The 16,129-nt window shown below is 33.3% G+C and overlaps 1 protein-coding gene across 8 annotated transcripts in view; it reads left to right on the top strand.

The window, feature by feature from the left end:
- The window catches only part of LOC129280296 (neurogenic locus notch homolog protein 1-like), a 69,435-nt gene that overhangs the window by 40,913 nt on the left and 12,393 nt on the right, over positions 1-16,129 (top strand). For all 8 annotated transcript variants that reach the window (XM_064111955.1, XM_064111954.1, XM_064111951.1 and 5 more), the window contains 19 exons: positions 937-1,056; positions 1,820-1,933; positions 2,385-2,504; positions 2,973-3,092; positions 3,921-4,034; positions 4,596-4,715; positions 5,620-5,739; positions 6,542-6,661; positions 7,575-7,694; positions 9,139-9,258; positions 9,866-9,973; positions 10,320-10,433; positions 10,991-11,101; positions 11,849-11,962; positions 12,722-12,832; positions 13,585-13,695; positions 14,180-14,290; positions 15,092-15,202; positions 15,605-15,715. In XM_064111955.1, coding sequence (XP_063968025.1) covers positions 937-1,056; positions 1,820-1,933; positions 2,385-2,504; positions 2,973-3,092; positions 3,921-4,034; positions 4,596-4,715; positions 5,620-5,739; positions 6,542-6,661; positions 7,575-7,694; positions 9,139-9,258; positions 9,866-9,973; positions 10,320-10,433; positions 10,991-11,101; positions 11,849-11,962; positions 12,722-12,832; positions 13,585-13,695; positions 14,180-14,290; positions 15,092-15,202; positions 15,605-15,715 — 2,190 coding nt within the window. The remainder of the gene's footprint in view (positions 1-936; positions 1,057-1,819; positions 1,934-2,384; positions 2,505-2,972; positions 3,093-3,920; positions 4,035-4,595; positions 4,716-5,619; positions 5,740-6,541; positions 6,662-7,574; positions 7,695-9,138; positions 9,259-9,865; positions 9,974-10,319; positions 10,434-10,990; positions 11,102-11,848; positions 11,963-12,721; positions 12,833-13,584; positions 13,696-14,179; positions 14,291-15,091; positions 15,203-15,604; positions 15,716-16,129) is intronic.

Below are 16,129 nucleotides of genomic sequence, written 5' to 3'. Positions count from 1 at the left end.
TATTGGCTTTTATTATTCTTTTGAAAATTGCAGAGAATACTCAATATTATAAGGGACCTTGGGTCTGAGTATTTTTAAAGTCTCAATTTTATCTACTCTACAGTGCGTCCTAGAAATAAATTGAACCTGTTTTTTATTGGTAAATATTGCCATCACCATCATTAAAAATGTTTTGATTCCAAATTTGATAGAAATAGTAACAGCGAAAATTCTTCCTTGAAATTTGAGACCAAATTAAATTATTAACGCATGGCAGGTTAAAGATAATCAATACTGAGGCATGTTAGAAATAATGAGCGAAGAAACTTATGTGTGAATTTTACAATGATGACGTCACACATCAAAATGCATCTGCACAAAGATCGCAATGTATGTGTGCAACAAAATATGCAAGTCCGACAGTGTCACCCTTTGAATTAATCAACATAACCCACCACTTCGTAGATTAGGGGGATTTTTCTTAAGAATGTACTCAATACGTGATAGCGCGCCATGACGTGATTACGTGATTGAACATTGCAAGCGTTTCTAACATATGTTATCTCATAGCTCTTGTGCAGTCAAAATGAATTCAATGTTAAAAGAAAAAAACTGTACATTGTTTTCCAATTACTGGCATGTACGACATATTGGAAAACAGGACAGCAATATTGAAATTCATACAATGAATAGATGAAAATGAATAGCTGTATTATTTTTCAAATAAGAATACTTTGTATAATTTGTAGTTTACATTGAATCTTCTATTTATTGCCAGCATTTGATCCATGTGATAGCAACCCTTGTTCTGATGAACAAGCTTATACTAATTTAGACACTATAATGATCAATACTTATATCTAAATTGGAGATGTTTCTATCTATCAGGCTGTGTTATTTTTAAAATATTTACTTAGTGTAATAATATGTTATATTGCATCTTTTATTTACTTTAAGCGTTTGATCCATGCGATAGCAACCCTTGTTATAATGGAGGATCATGTAATAATCTGGGAACTCATGATACATACATCTGCCAGTGTCTTCCTGGTTTTGAAGGTGACCGTTGCCTAACAGGTATGTATTTGATCTAATCTGTCATAATCAATATTAAAACATCAGAATGTGACAGATATTGTTTAACTCTGTATGTATATGCAGACTTGTGTCAGTATTTAAACTACATTTGAAAATCTTAGAGGAATAAGCTCCTTGTAGAAAAATAGCAATAGTTGATTCATCTTTTTGTGCAGATCTATTAAAGCATTCTTTAAGCCAGCCTCAGTAAAGATGACTTACTTTGAATACCTTATGTGTCAGAAACTATTTGTTCGAATATTTCTGAAAAGCAAGGTCTTTATTGTTTTTCAGACCATTACATATTCTCTATTTTTGTTTGTATCATTATTTCAAATTTATGCTTGAGAAAAATAATGAAATTAATCTGAACATACCAAATTTGTATAGTGTAGCCAACTCTTTTCACATAGAATGTTTAATAAAATATATGTCTAAATATCTTGCAGCATCAATATTCCTATTTACGGGTTGTCCTTTATAGCTGGCAGCCATAATCCATTGATATATCAAAACACACTAAGTTGGCCTGGATATTAACCCTCCTTAGGGTTGAATTAAACTGAATTTTACGACATTACAAACAACAATGTATATTTTGGCTTGACTAGTCTTTAGGCCCACTTGTTTCAGTCAAGGTCTGTGCCCTTACATTGTGTTCATAGTGAATTCCTCCTGTTTGTGGCTGATTGTATTCATCCGTACTTATGATAAAACAGTGTTATTCAGCATTTTTGTTGATTTATCTGATTTTCTTAAATAGTTTCAAACCAATGCAGTAGCTCTCCTTGTCAAAACGGTGGGACCTGTAGGAATTTTGGAGCCTACTACAGCTGTGACTGTCAACTAGGATTCACTGGTGACAACTGCGAGCTTGGTAAGTAGATCTAAATGAAAGGATCTTCTCTTCGGTCTTCATTCCCACTTGACCCTTCTCCGTCTCTTTCTCTCAACATTGTGATATCCTTCATCACCAATGTCTCCAAATATGTTACTAAATTATTTAAGATTATATTCATATATTTAAAAAAAAATCCCCCTTCCCCCTCTCTCTCTCTCTCCCTCTCTCTCTCCCTTCTTCCCCTCTTCTCCCCCTATTCTCTCTCTTTCTTCTCTCCTCTCACGTTATAATTATTGCTAATAACTAAGACAAATTAATGGATAATTCAGAGTAATTTCTGCTTTATCGTCAGTCGGTATGGAGTTTAAATTCAATGAATATGAATCCTAGCATAAAAAAGTGTGTAAAGAAAAATTGTTTCTCTCTCTTCTCAATATTTATCTCCTTTTTATTTCATGTGATTTCTACAAATTTATATCTTGTGCAGCCATTAACCCTTGTTCCAGTGGGCCTTGCTTCAATGGAGGCGCATGTGATAAGGTACCAGGGGTGTTTGACTACACATGCACATGCCCAAATGGATACATTGGAGATCGCTGTGAGATTTGTGAGTAGAAAAAGCTTCAACAGCACATTCTCTGGAATTACTCTCCCTTTTTGCAATAAATTATGCTAAGATTGTAGAACTTGGCTTTCCCAGATTTATCAGTATCCTTCTTGATACTTAATGCTATAATTTGACAATTTGAATGAGTCATAGTTTTAATTGAGAGCAAATTAGACTTCACACATTTTACTATGCAATGTGCAGTTGAGGTTGTGCTTTTAAAGAAATTGTACTATTTTTTTCAAAATTACTTTTTGAGCACTCTCATTTATTAATAGGTTGGTACTAGAAGGAAGGTTTTTTCTGCTTTGAACAAGTTTGATGTTGCATTCCCTTCTATGTTACCTATATACATTATGAAATTTCATGTGATAATTATTCATCCAAAGAAGTTACTTAGTTCAAAATTTAGATGCATTTTTGGCCCTCTGTTTTATAGTTGATTTTATTTCTATTTTCTTTTTATAGTACTTGACCCTTGTTTTAATAATCCATGTGAGAATAGCGGGGTGTGTATTGCGAGTCTTACATCCTATTCCTACCAGTGTAACTGCCCTGATGGTTACAGTGGAAATAATTGTCAAATAGGTAAGTATATTGGCTTTAGTATCCAGGCCCGGTTTAACAAATTTAGTTTCAGATAACAAGTTAATGTCATTGTTACGAGCTTCTAAAATTGTGGTATTTTATTGGCTTAGGGAAATGTTGTTATCAGAATCTCAAATTTGTTAATATCAACAAGTTTTATGAATTACCATACATTGTCCAAGTTTGTGGTTACCATCTTTATACTTGAGTAGAGTATAAACATTGAAGTTGTATATTACTAATCAGTCTAATGATTCTACGGAGTACAAGAACGTAATCTTCAATGATGAAAAATCTCAAAACCAGTTTTCTTTATTAAATAGCTTTCTCTGATGTCTTTGATATACTCAGCTACATATAAATGTTTAAAATTTAGTTTTGAAATTGCAAAATAAACTCAAATTCATAGGTACCGATATTGAAACAGTTTCGTATAAGTCCAAATTCAATCACAGCTCTAGGTCTCTTCGTTATAATTACCTTCTTTATCTCTCCTGTATGTTACATGTGTCATGGACTGCAAACAGCATACCTGAACATTCTAAATGTAGCCAATTCAAAGTCAGTTGTTAGATGTTTTTCCATTCTCTCTTTTGAGAATGTGCAGAACTTCACCCAAGGTGCAGAATTTTTCTTAAAATGGAGATCGTACATGTTAAGGTCTCACTTGCATAAGTTATATCTATTATATTTTATGGGTAGTAGAATCCCTAGTAGTTTATATAACTATCAAGATTGTCGTCTTCATATTTGATTGAATCTTTATATTGAAAGTCAAATCAAGGTCAAACTCATCAAATCCATTCTTCTAATTTTTTTTCTTCCCAGTTAACAATGCATGTTCCCAGAATCCTTGTCTTAACGGAGCAACATGTACAGACTTTGTAACAGTCTATACCTGTGAGTGTCAACCTGGATATACAGGGGAAAATTGTGATCAAGGTAAATAAAATACTCTTGAATATTTTTTCTTAGTTTTATGTTTAAGTTTCTTAAAAATGGAGAAAAGCTGTTCACAAAACAATCAACTTGGCTAGATGTTGTGGGTTTAAATGATGCTAAGATTGCCTTGCACATTCATTTCTGACCAGTCCATCTTCCTGTACAATTTTTAATGAGTGATGCTCATGAAGGTGTTTATAATAAGTTACACAAATTTATCATATATGTGCTTACGACTGGCGAAACCTTCTTTTTCTAAATCATTTTTCATTTAGCAATAGAAATGGATGTAGGTTTTGAGTAAAGCTTTGCATAATAAGCTGAACAGCGTAATGGAATGGCATCAGGTTTGTTGTTTTGTATAATCAAAATTGTATCAAAAAAAATAATGATTGTCTTATAATAATGATCATAATATTCATGATAGTGAGAGTAATTATGAAAAGAACACCAACAAAATTAGAATTCTATGAAAAAGTACAAATAATATGTGTTAACCTTTCCCTCTGGACAAAATAATCAGTAACTGATGGTATATTCTATTTCTTTATGATTTTTCAGAACTTGATCCATGTGAAAGCACACCATGTCTGTATGGCGGAACATGCTACCGGTTGTCAAATGTCTACAGTTACGTCTGCAATTGTGCCTTGGGTTATACAGGTCCTAACTGCCAAACACGTAAGTACTAAATATGCAAAAGAAATATATATCTTCTATAAACATTGATATTTGCTCATATGACACAATGAGTAACACAATAGACAAATGACTTTGTGGTACATGATTGCGAATGCGATTTATAATTTCACTTACACTTAGAACTCCTTAATTAGATCCGTCATAATGGAAATTTTTGTGTAATTTAATGTACTGTGTATTGAATGATTGTTTTTTTTTTATATTATGTACTCTTTGTAAAATATCTTTGTATGTTCTCATATTTTGTAAACATGTATATTTCAGCCACTGGCTGCCAAGCATGTATATATTACCAATAAACCATTACTATACTATACTATGATTTTAGATCTTTTTCATCTTGTACAATTGACATGTCACAAATAAATGTTTCATACAAAGTTTATCATGATTCAGGACAAAATACCGCTACAACAAAGAACGTTAGTTATCCCCCAAAAGTCAATGATTTGTTTAAATATTTATAGATGGCAAGTGTAGGGGAAATCTATTTATCATTATTATTATTATCACATGCTGTTTGTATAAAAAAACATTTATATTTTCTGCATGATCTGTGTGTATATTCCAAACCAGTTAATGTAGCTTCGTGTTATCATGGGTGTAATGCACATTTCGGCAGCACCAGGGTATTTGATAGAGGGAAAGTTGATCTAGAGGTGCCTTCATATCTTTCAGAATGAAAATAAGGGTACTATGTATATTCTTATTTGTCAATTTCCTCCTTTTTCTTTCTCTATTTTTATCACTTGGAAAAATGAAAGGGAGCTGTAAATCCTCATTTCACTGCACCTGCATACTTCCCTGTTTTCTGCTCCAATACTTAACTGCATGGAAATTTTGAACTATTGAGTTTTTAATCTCTCCTTTCTTTGTAATATAGTTCTAGATCCATGTGTGAGTGGACCCTGCCAAAATGAAGGAACCTGTGTCGCAAGCCAGTCATCTTATGTTTATGCTTGTGTCTGTAAGGATGGATTTTCAGGCACGCACTGTGAAACAGGTATTCCCTATTGCAGACATTCATTTTCAGTGAAAATATACATGTATATCTAACCCTGTATCATAAAGTTTTACAGTCAGTTTTGCGATCAATTATAACTTTACAGTCACAGTTTGCACAAGGCCACGGCACTATTTTTTTTTTTTTTTACTATTTAAGGTTAAGCAGTGTCATCTGATTCTATATCAATATTTACTTCAAAAAGGTTTTTTTTAATTCACTTTGAATGTTAAAATGGATACCAAGTGTGTCGATACTTCTTGGGCGTGTCTCACAAAGAGTTGCAATAGCTTCATTCAATTTCAAATTATTTCAAATCAAGAATTTTACTTTGTATGAAATGAACTCTTTGTAAGACACAGTCCTGTGGTATAAAGAGAGGTATGTAACATTGTCTTTTGGTTGATTGTATCCTTTATGCCACTAAGCAATTGATCACTTGGGGTGTTAACATTAATTTGTAGAATACACTGATCAAGTTTATTCTCTTATCACTCAATTTTAGATTGATTCTCATTACAAATAAGATACTCGTAAAATGCAGAGAGGCCAGCACAGCTGAACCAGTATTCAATACTTAGGTGTGGTCTCTGATTATGAAAAATGGCTTGTAGTTTTATGAACAAAAGTAATCAAAATGTGGGATGTGAAATCATTCGGTGTCTTGATAACAAATGAACTTATTTTTGGACCAAACTCATGTAGTGCAATTTCAAAATTTTCATTCTTAGATAATCTCTGCTTAGAATAAAAATGTTCTCATTTTGATATTTTCATGCTTTCCTTATTCCATGATTTTCAGAGTTGGATCCTTGTTCAAGCTTTCCGTGTGTGAATGGAGGGAATTGTTTTAGAGCTAACAATGCATACCAGTATGTGTGCAATTGTCCAGTTGGCTTTGAAGGAACCAATTGCGAAGAAGGTAGGTTTCTCTTACAAGAAAAACGAGTACATGTTTTAGAAGTAAGACTAGGAATGTGTGTAATACTTATAGAGGAGATTCTAGGAGTAGAAGTAGTTCCAGTTGTATTTGTAGCTGTATATTAATAGTAGTAGTAGTAGTAGTAGTAGTAGTAGTAGTAGTAGTAGTAGTAGTAGTAGTAGTAGTAATAGTAGTCGCTGTAGTAAATGTAGTAGTAATAGCATTAGTAGGTAGAAAAAGTTGTCGTTGTCATTGTTGTAGCTACAGTACTACCTATATTGTATTCAGGTAGTAGTAGGAGTAACGTTAGAAAATGTAGAAGTAATAGGAGTTATCGATATTATGCAAATTATTGTTAGTGAAAGTGATAGGACAAATGTCTTCTTAAAGGCAATTTGGATGTAGCTATCTACATAAAGACACTCTAGGAAAAGGGAGCCTCTACATTTATAACGCAGAGAAAGTAATATTTTGCTTCAACCATTGACATTAGATAAGTGATTATTGCTTCATATTCAGCAATCCATAACATTTTTGTAATTTAGAGTCTACACAACTGCCTACGTTATCATTTTAACAGCATTACTTATCTAACTTTAACACAATAAACCAATTTTGAAACTTATAATGATTGAAGAGCATACTTATTCTAAAGAATAAACCAGTTCTTAACCATAAAAGATGATTTAAGAGTGTACGTCACTGCTGACAGTATACTTATTAAAATCAAAGAACACTTATAAAAAGAACACTTAAAGGAAATATGGCTAAGTTGGATAAGTAATTGAGTATAGTTTATCAAGTTAAATTAGGTTTTGTGATGTAAAGCGTTTAGCGAAATTTTAATAGGCGCTATATTATTATTGACTTATTATCATTATATTATCTTATTGTCTCGCTTTTCATCTAACAGCTGCACCATGTAACAGTAATCCGTGTCAGAACAACGCACCGTGTGTGCAAGCCCAGGACGGAAGCTACTTCATTTGTGTTTGTCCTAATGAGAGAATCGTGGGGACCTTCTGTGAGACAGGTTAGTTTTTGGAGCCCTAGGGTCGTGTGTTAAGGACTTAAACTACTGTATAACCCGCTGCTATAGAGTAACTAGCTCCCTAGCTCATTGAAAATGTGTCCTGTGCATGCGCACAACACCTCTGTGCCGGTTTGTACTTATCGATGTTAACAGTCATTTCACAAAGCTGTTCATAAGGTACAAATGACTTCATACATGATTGCAATCCTTTCTTGTGATACAAGATATATCCTTTGGAGAAGGTTTACGGTTCACCATGTTTAATATGAAGAAGGAAATAAATACAGGCAGAAAATTGAATGGAAAGACGAGGAAGAATGAAAAGAGGAAATTAGAGGTATCCTTTTCTTGAAAGTGAGTGAAGTCCTGAAAAGGACTGTAAACCAGATGAGATGAGCTGAATGTGGCTTGCTTGAGTAGCGATTATTTGAGTAGTAGCATGTTGAAGTGAAGAGAGGTTACTCGACGTTTCGGGCAGAACAGTCAACCTGATCTGGATTTATTTTAAATCCTTAAAATTGGGAGTGTAGCACCTAGGAAGATGTTCCAGCCCTGCCTGCGTGAAGTCATGTGTAACTTTACAAACAGGTTTATGAAATAACATCCAAGTGGGTTTGGTCATACTCTCCAAAATAAGTCATCTAGTGCCCATTGTATGAAAGGTTGTAGTTGATTGCAACTTTGGAAATAAATGCAAACTTGTTTTCAACCCAATCACAAGAATGCAGGCATTCAGGACTTGCATTTGATTTCTTGAGTTGTGTTCAAATGCAACTATTTCTAGAACCAAGTGGGTGTTATTCAAAAGTTATGGTGACTTTAGGAACGACTGGTGACCGCTTCTTAGGAACTACATCAACCATGTCAACACTGTTGAACATATTGTGTGTATGATTTTAATACCACAAAGAAGAATCACCAGTTCTTTGGAAAGTCGCTCATAAGTTACAAACAGGTATATGAAACACCGCACCTGCTCTAGATTTGTTCTTTTTACTTGAAATCTTTCCAATAAATAATTTGAAAAATATGTTATGCTTCATCATCCTTCCTGGAGACTTTTTATGTCTAATTGTCACATATATATTTCAATTTTTAACGTAGACATACGTGTATGGGATGTAGTCATGCATAGAACTACAAACCTCTACGTTTATTTTGACTATTGGTATTTCATATTCTACCATACCAGTGTCAGAATTTAACATAGTGGTCATCATAATCATCTCCAATTATATATATGTTAGTATATTAGACCTTCATCTATATCAATTGCTTTCCATACATACCTGATTATAAAGTCAATATTCAGGAGCCAACTATACAGTGGTATTTTCAACTTGTTTCAAATGAGGATATTCCAGTATTAATGATACATTGATCTCTTTCAAGTCAAGTACACAAAATAATGATCAATTTTGATGTTGCTTGCCTTTTTCTTCAGTATTGGATCCTTGTGACAGCACTCCATGTATTAATGGTGGGACTTGCTTTCCGTTTGAAACGAGTAACAACTTTGTCTGCAGTTGTCCAGGAGGCTATGGGGGAGAATTCTGTGAAATGAGTAAGTTTGATTTTTATTTCTGATAACTATATCCCCTATTCATCTATGTAGGTATAATGGCTAGTAAGGTGCGGAAGTATAAAATTTGATGGCGGTGATAGGATTCTCAGTAAAGTGACCTATTAGAGTCCTTCTAGTATGACTTCAGTAAAAGTGTCCAAAGTAATATTTTAAATCATTGATAATCTAGCTGTTTACATACAATCATACAAACTTTCAGGTCGCTAGAAATTAATGTTTCATATACCCCATAGCCCTAATTCGCACCATTTCTACTGTTATATATTTGAAAAGAGAGACATCAATAATTAGTCAATTTCATTGAATTTCATTTAATCTAGAACGTAAATACATAAACATTATTCCTTAAAAGAACATTTAAATCAAATAATGCTTCAGGACATATGACTTAGGATTATGCATAATTGTATTTCTCCTGTGTTTCCCTTACTTTGTGTTTAATACTATGTTAAGAGCACCTAATCATGCCTAATTAATCGTATCTCAAAATGGACTTATGATCAGTTATCATATTTTAGATAATTTCTGCTTTGCACTGCATTATTCTTTAAGTATTTCGTTTTTTCAATAATTTATTTCTTTCTAGCTCCTTGTTCATCTGAACCCTGCCTAAACAATGGCCTCTGCACAATATTAGGTTCAACGTATAGCTGTCAGTGTGCATTTGGGTTTAGAGGATCGAACTGCGAGGAAAGTGAGTATACATAATTGTTTTACTTTGAAGCAATCCATTGTTGTGAAATCTGCCATTCAAACAAGATACAAGTGCACATGATTATGAATATTAATTACGATTGTGATGGTAATGATGATGGTGATGATGATGATGATGATGGTGATGATGACGATAACAATTACAATGTTGGTGTTCAAGATGTTGATAATGATGGTGATGATAATGAAGATGATGAAAGTGATGCTGATGCTGATGATGATAATGATGATAATGAGAATGATGATGATGATAATGAGGATTACTATGATGACATTGTGATTATCACTCTATATTGACCATCTTTCATTATGCTTGATATCAACAGTTGATGCTTGTGCCAACAGCCCATGTATGAACGGTGGTTTGTGTAGTGACCTTGGTTCAGGTTCATACCAATGTGATTGCATTGGAGACTATTTAGGAACTAACTGCGAGATACGTAAGTAAATCATTTATAAATATTAATGAGTAGCATATACATGTATATGATTAGCACTCCATTATCACAATTACAAAAAAAGAAATTGTTTGATACTTGCTTGGGTGACCATTTTACAGTACAGCAGAAGCATTATACATGTTTTTTGTAAATATATACTTCTTATATACTTGATATTTTTGTATATATTTGATGAAGCTTTCTTGCCTGATTCCGATTGCTGTCTCAGTACTTATGGTCATTTAACAAGTCTAAAACTTGCAACTTTGCGAAACAGTCTAGTCAATACATATCTCCTGCACAAAACCGCAGAAATACTCAAATTTGAAAATTTAAGTATATTGTGTAAATACAACAAAAGGGAGAATTTTCTTGGTCTTCACAGCTAGATGGTCTTTATGGACTAGAACATTTAGTGCATGCTCAGAAGCTGTATTCAGAGGACGCCAAATGTTATTTGTAGCATAGTGGTCCATATAGTAGGGTGCTTGTTAAAGCATTTCTAAACATTTTATAGATGACCTTTGATCTTTTAACTTGTATGTGTTTTATTTTAGCCCCTGGAGCATGTATTAGTAACCCATGTGAAAGAGGCCAGTGCTTTTCCCTTCAAATTGGTTATTTCTGTGACTGCCCAGATGGATACAGTGGAGACAACTGTGAAATTGGTAAACAAACAGTCTCAATCTTCACTAATAATATTTGATGTCTTTTTTTTATTTGAGGATTTAGGAAGGTAGTTGTAAAGATTTTTTTTTATTTCACTTAAATTTTTGACACCAAAATAAAGATATATATATTTAAGGCCTTAATTCCAAACTTTAAATGGTTGCTGGCTTGCTACTTAATGCATTTTTTTTTTCAGGTAAAATTTATGTACTAATTATTGATTTGTTCAGAGTATTTAAAATTGATTGCAATTAGGTTTAATAAAAATGCAAAGCCCTAATTAGCTTAAAATCTGAATGACAACCTGCAAACAGACTTGTTATGGCTTTAATAATGTTCAGTCTTTATCATTGCATCAGTGCTTTGGAAAAATACTGCACTTTTTATGATAATAATATATTTGTCTTCTTTCTGTCATTAAAATAATGAAATATGTTGACATGTGCACCATTTCTGTCCTTTATAGTGATTGTCATGCAACATGTTCCTATAATGAATTTGCTAGCCATTATTCTCAATCCTTAGAATCATATCTCCTCTTTTTTCTTTGTGATACAAATTGCATCTTATACAATTACTATTTGTATACCTTCATTGCATCTTATACATTGAAATTAGTCATCGGTTAGATTTGACACGACATATTTTCATTTTGATTCTATTATATGCCTTTGTGAATTGACAGTGTGGGTGATTCTCTTAAATGTTCTCATTCCACTTTATTGCATTCTTTACCTTTCAACCAGCAAATGATGCTTGTTCCCCGGATCCGTGTCAAAACGAAGCTCCTTGTATCAACCAAATAACTTACTATACATGTGTCTGTCAAGAGGGATATATAGGGGACAACTGTGAGCAAGGTATGGTCAAAACTTCTCAATGAGAGATATACAGTCCCTTAAATATTGTGTTGGTTTTGATTAAATATCATTATCCTGACTAAAATGAGAGATTTTGATAAATGAAAGTTATAGAAACTACCAATACTAATATTTTATTATAACATTTATGTGCTGTGATCAGTCAAAGAATAGATTGGCAATATTGCAATCTTTGCTCTCAGTATAATGTACAGACTGTCAATTTGTAAGAAGATAGAAACAAGGAATGATTATAAGTTAGTTTTACATAGATGTGATTTTCTTGATGAAACTCAGTTTAATGTAAAAATTAAATATTGTCGGAATTTCCTTTATATAATGTACAGAACTCAACAAGTTTCAGGATACATTAGTGCTTTAGAAGGATGCGGTATTAGTTGCCCCTATCTTTTGATTCAGTGAGCCCTGCACTAATTTATGGTTCATTCCTCACTCCTGAGAGTATATTGACTGCATATTATATTGGGGGAAAAGGCTTGACTGAAAAGATCTAAGATATAAATTTAAATATATCTACACTCATCATTAAAAAGTAATCATGCATGATTGTGAGAAATATAATCCATAAAAGAAAAGTATGAGAAGTATCTATACATTTATCATTTGAAAAAAACTGTGACTGTCAGAAATCTATTCCCCAAATCAAAGATACTGCATATCTGTATTTTGCCATTTGGCACATTCTCCACTCCCTGTGAGGTATTAATGATTGTTTGTCTTTGACTGTTATCCATCTAGCAACTGCCTGTGTGACCAGCCCTTGTCTGAATGGAGGAACCTGCTCCCCTGCAGGATCAGGTTACACCTGTCAGTGTACGGATGCATTCATTGGATCAACCTGCAACGTTGGTAAGCACTTTCACTACCACTGCACAATTATTTCAAACATGTTCTCATAGTTAACAGCAACCTGTGAATATAAAGATCATTTTCATTCTATTCCCAATTTTGCATATGCATACAAATATAAAGGGAACAAATTATGAAATTAATGAATAGAAGGATGCCAGAGAATGATGCCTACTATTGCAATGTATGATTTGTCATTTTAAAGATCCTAAACATCTCCAAATCCTTAGTTTACCTTAGTGTGTGTGGCTCTCTGACTTTCGTATTTATTGCTAGTATAGTGGTAAGGTTGTCTGTTGCGGAACTTGTCTCTAAGTGTTCCGTTTCTCATAATAATCCTATATCTCTTTGATTAAGCTTTTGTGGTCATCAATGTAATGTTTGATGCTATTTATACAGATCAAACATATGCTTTCTTGATATTTTAGAGTTATGTTTTGTTTTTATTAGTTTAATCAATATTATCTTGAAGGAGGTAGTGTATAGGCCTCAATTCTTTATAGATTCTTCTCACCATAAGTTCCCAATGGAAGTTGAGAAGATCTTAATATCCTCAAGTGAAGGGTTACTCCTATTTGTAACAAAAAATGTATAATTTATACAAAGAGATGATTTGTTTCTTTGTCTAGTTATTAATAATAAGGTTGCTTTCTATTCATTTGAGGTCATTTATGTTTCAAGATGGATATAAAGTCATGAAAAGGGGGATTAAAACATATCTGATTGATGTTTAATGTGTCCTTTTGGCATAGATAACCCATGCTACACATCACCTTGCCAGAATGGAGGCGTTTGTACTGTGAGTGGCTTTAATTATGTGTGTAGCTGTGGATCAGTATGGATTGGACAGACATGCACCGAATGTAAGTAAACCATACCCCTTTACAATCTACATTGTTATATGCTACGAAAATCCTGTCATGTGATTGGCTCAGACTGCATGCTGAATAAATTTTGGGGATAATAATGACAATTGTTTCCATGTTATTTTCTTTAATTCAAGATTTCCATATTTCACCATTGGTACTTAGTATTATTACATAGATGTTATACAAGAACTATTGTCTTTTATTAGCTTATCTGATATGAAGGTAGGAGAGAAAACTAATTATAACGATTATTGAATTTAATTGTACGAATGTGCAAGATTGCAACATCAGTGCGCAAAGGATGTAGCACTTGTCATTAAATTATATTATGAGATCGCCCAGCATTTATAGACCAATCATTTGGTATCATTCAAAAAACTTGCCCAAGTAAATTGCCAGAATGGTCATGAAGGGAGGACTCTTATGTATTAAGTGGGGTTGTAATGTTCAATTTTATTACTTATCTATTTCAAAACAGATCACCCATGTGGATCCTCGCCCTGTCTTAATGGAGGGGCCTGCTACAATACAGGTGGAACCTATCAATGTACATGCCCTAATGGCTGGACTGGCAGCACCTGTGCACAAGGTAAAGTCTACTCATTCATTGACTCTTACTCAGTTGCATGTAGAAGCAATTTACAATCACATCTATCATTCTTTAAAACTGCAAATATAGGTATGGTAATAAACCATGTATATATTTATTATGTTCTGAACCAAATTTTTTTTTAAAGAGGATATTATGAGATTTTGCTTTGAATCAACATATATAATTCACATGCCCTATCCTAGTGACCAATATCTGGCTTGTCTTTTGCTGACATTAGATGTGAAATCTCATTTACATTGATACTTCTCATCCATATTCATTAGTTCATATATCTTAAATTTTCTTTGTTGTAATTTTAATTCACTTTGAAGCTGCTTTCAAGAGTTTATCTTTATTTACCCCTGCCAATTTCTTATTTACTTTATTGATTAATTTGTTCATTTGCAGCTAAGCTGTAACTTGCGATGTAAATTTATATTTTCTTTCACATTTCTCTTATAGCCAGTTTTTTATTTTATTAATTCATTAGTTATTTCAGTCATTAATTTGTCATTGTATTAAAAGCCTATTTAGGTTTTTGTACCCCCCCCCCCAAAAAAAAAAAGGAGTTCCTGCGACTATCAAAATCAAATATTAGATTATATATGCCCTAAAGCAATTATTACATGGAGGATATCATTGGAAGCTGTTTTATTTGATATATTTTGTGATTTGATGTGAAAATGTATGTTCTTTTTATTGGTCATATTGGATATCATGGTACTTTGATATTACTTTAGGATGCTTATCATTTTCATACTAAATGTTGACGTTCTGTATTGTTTGATTTCTCAATAGCTGCCCCTTGTTGGTCTTCGCCATGTCAGAATGGCGGTATATGTTTAACAATCGATGACCAATACAGATGTGATTGTCCAGACGATCACATCGGTAGCAACTGCCAAACATGTAAGTCCATCATTCACATTGACTTAAGAAAATAGTTGTAGTTGCTTTTGAACTGGTAACCCTAAGTTCATTATTGAAAACCTAGGTGAAAAGGGAAACCTTACTTTCTTTGCATGATTAATTCATCCAATATGAATTATACATCGAGAATTCCTTTAATATGAAATTAAGTTGAAGTGAAATGTCTGTGCAAGACTTTGAGAGGAGCGGGAGGAGTTTAGAAAACTTTAAATAGAGTATTTGGTAAGCAAATCTCTCATGCTTGAATACAAAAAAAACAAGCCGGACCCAAATAAAAACGGATAAAAAGTCTTGCTCGGAACTCATTCTCACGTGTTCTTTGGGGGGGGGGGGGTTTATCCTACTTAATTTGAAACACATTCTCTTTACTACATTGTACAGATAATCCATGTTGGTCCTCACCCTGTTACAATGGAGGGACCTGTATCAACCAGGCTAATACGTTCCGCTGTGAGTGTGCAGCTGGATTTGCTGGAACTAACTGCTTGGAAGGTATGTATTGATTCCTCATTCAAGTACGTAACTGTACAAAATTGTTAGGTATCTTTAAAAATGTCCAAGCCACTTCTTTCTACGCCATGTCAGATGTTTTATCTGGTAAAGTAAGTTTAACCCCAAAATTACCGTTGTTACAGTCGGACTCCCTGCAAAAGTTCATGAACTGCTTTCCAGTTCAGCATCCTCTTGCTTTTAATCCTCCACCTTTCACTTAAAGGGCATACCAATGGGATATTCAAGAAAACTGCAGTGCAATTGAGGGTGTGACTTAGCCAATTTACCTAAATTTTGTGAAGGATCCATCTAGGATCAAATTTATGGCAAAAAGTATTTAACCGCCGAAAATATGACGAGTCGATAATTATGATAATCCTCAATATGGATTGTCAAATTTACATCTATTTCTAA

Source organism: Lytechinus pictus, chromosome 17 (genome assembly GCF_037042905.1).
Source record: "Lytechinus pictus isolate F3 Inbred chromosome 17, Lp3.0, whole genome shotgun sequence".
In the NCBI taxonomy this organism is placed as follows: domain Eukaryota; kingdom Metazoa; phylum Echinodermata; class Echinoidea; order Temnopleuroida; family Toxopneustidae; genus Lytechinus; species Lytechinus pictus.
The sequence above is the reverse complement of the archived record's forward strand: the minus strand, read 5'-3'. Positions and strand labels throughout refer to the sequence as shown.